At 35.7% G+C, this 2500-nt stretch overlaps 1 protein-coding gene across 1 annotated transcript in view; it reads left to right on the top strand.

The window, feature by feature from the left end:
• The window catches only part of LOC119596891 (ribosome-binding protein 1-like), a gene marked incomplete in the record, with an annotated part of 11903 nt that overhangs the window by 8365 nt on the left and 1038 nt on the right, over positions 1–2500 (top strand). Inside the window, 1 exon segment of the mRNA XM_037946249.1 lies at positions 152–271. Coding sequence (XP_037802177.1) covers positions 152–271 — 120 coding nt within the window.

Genomic DNA, 2500 nt, shown 5'->3' with positions numbered 1-2500 from the left:
TGACCAGAGAGAAGGGTGGGAGAGAGAAACATACTACCAAAGAGAGAAAGAAAGAAAGAAAAAGGGGAGGCATGGATCAGAAGATGAAGAAAGGGAACAAAGTGGAATGGAAAAGAAGATAAATAATTCTGCTTCTGCCTTTCCCACACAGGATCGTCTGGAGAATAAAACGAGATATATTCGAGAACTGAACACAAGGTTAAGACAGATGGAAGATCAGATTGCTCGGGCTGATCCATCTTTTTCTTTCCGAAATAAGAAAAATGCAAAAGTAAGTAAATGCAACTGATTATTCATTACAGACCGAATGGGGGAATACAAGGTGTAGATGCATAAAGATTTAAGAATGAAGATGAAGTCATTCCAAAGATGATGTAAACTAATGTGTGTATATAAAATGTGTATTATTTTTATTATCATTATTGTTGTTGTATTTCTCTGTCTTAAGGGAAGGAAATGGTTTGTTTTTAATGACGTTTCTCTGTTGTTGTTGTTGTTGTTGTTTTTGCTCTCGTTGGTGTTATGACGTTTTGATGCAAACTATTTCAAAATAGTGCCAAGCCTTTATTTTTGGGCCAAACGATGCGAAATTTGAAAGGACAACAGCCATACCCATACGACCAGGCGTTTTATTATTATTGTTATTATTATTATTATTATTATTATTATTATTATTATTATTATTATTATTCCTCACCTCAAATTTACTTTATTATGTTTTTCGTTTGTTTGTAACTTTCTGCCTCCTGCAGTGTTCTGGTTCACGTAATTCAGCAATTATTTGGCAGACGTGTAATAATAGATCTATCACAAAGTTCATTTCCTCTTGCACGATAACTCAACGTACTGGAGACTTACCATTAGCATTTAATAATTCCGTAAAACGTATTGCTAATAAATGCCCGCACCCAAATTCTCCCATCGTTTCAGAACGCTTTAATCCCCCTTTTTCGTATTCCTATGGCCCTCCGAAAATTCACAATCAGGGCGTTCCCATAAGGCCTGTTATTTCGTCTTGCAGCTTAGCTACTCGTCCATTAGGCTCTTAGCTAACTGGCGTTTTGTCTTTTTTATGGGAACTTTCTCTGAGAGTCATATTCGAGGGATATCATGGAGAAAGTTGCTGACGGAAAGAAATTAGTTTTAATGTGGAAGCCCTTTTTACAAACGACAAAGTGCCAGGTTTTCTTGAAAGATTTTTTTTTTCATCTCCTCAGAAGATTCCCATTTCGGTTAACTGCTTCTTCGAAATCATTCGTTTATACGAAATAAATAATGCCTTCATTTTAAACGGCGAGTCTTATAAGCAAATTAATGGTATCACGGTGTGAAGTTGAGTAAACACGGTCCTCGCGAATTTATACATTTATACTGTTCTCCCTCGAGTCATGTGTTGGTGAAATCTTTTCTAAGTGGTGAATCAAACGTTCGGATTTCCATCTTTTAAAGAATTGTACAGTCTCTTATATAGCGGATTGGGAAGATTCTGGTAAATCACCTTCTCTCGACGGTCTTTTACTTTATGTAAATGGCTCGCTTAAATTTTCAGTTTACCGAAAACCAACACATATCGCTAACTACCCTATTTTTTCCAGAACCGCCTCTATGTATTAAGAAATCCGTTGTCTCATAATGTTTTTTGAGGCATATAGGACTTATAATAGTTTACTTTTTCTTAAACCAGAAATTTTATGCTGATTCTCGTAACATGCACAAGGATAGTGCCAGTAATTTATTAATTGTTCGATGATAAATGTATATTTAATGGAGTTGGAATTGTGTTTTTTCACGTACTCGAACATGTTACGTAATTCTTTGGTGAAATACAGTGCGGCCAATGCTCCTGATACTCTCGGTATTTACGTATTTCAGTGTAATTATAAGGGAAAACAGGTAAAGCTTTTAATAGTGAGTATAAACGTGGTGTTAGGTAAGCCAGAGAATCAATTGCGTGTTTTAATTCATTTACACAATGAAGGTCATCAACTAAACTGTAAAGATGTTAAACTGATTCATAAATCGGCGAATCCATACGAGAGAAATAATGCGAGAGACTCATTTAGAAAATTACTTTATTTCAACCCAAGTGCTGGTCCTTCCCTTAGACTCTTTGACTTTGGTTCCTCTCCTAGTACATAATTCAACTCTAATTCTTATTGCGTCTTTACCACTAAATAATCTAGTCAAAATCATTTTTATGTATCCATTCCGGCTATTTGTTCGTCTGATGAGGAACTCTGGACGATCTCGAAACGTCACGATTCATTGTCATATCTTATTTTATTTTTCATCTCTGTGTACACGTTAATGTGCTTGTGTTTGTGTTTATAAATGTAAGGATAGCTACATACATACGTAGATAGATAGATAAATAGCCCGATATATATTTTGGTATGTGCAGTAGCGTGTGTGTGTGTGTGTGTGTATGTGTGTGTGTGTGTGTGTGTGTGTGTGTGTGTGTGTGTGTGTGTGTGTGTGTGTGAATATGTGAGAACTTTAA

The sequence above is a fragment of the Penaeus monodon genome, chromosome 38 (genome assembly GCF_015228065.2).
Source record: "Penaeus monodon isolate SGIC_2016 chromosome 38, NSTDA_Pmon_1, whole genome shotgun sequence".
Classification (NCBI taxonomy): Eukaryota; Metazoa; Arthropoda; class Malacostraca; order Decapoda; family Penaeidae; genus Penaeus; species Penaeus monodon.
The sequence above is the reverse complement of the archived record's forward strand: the minus strand, read 5'-3'. Positions and strand labels throughout refer to the sequence as shown.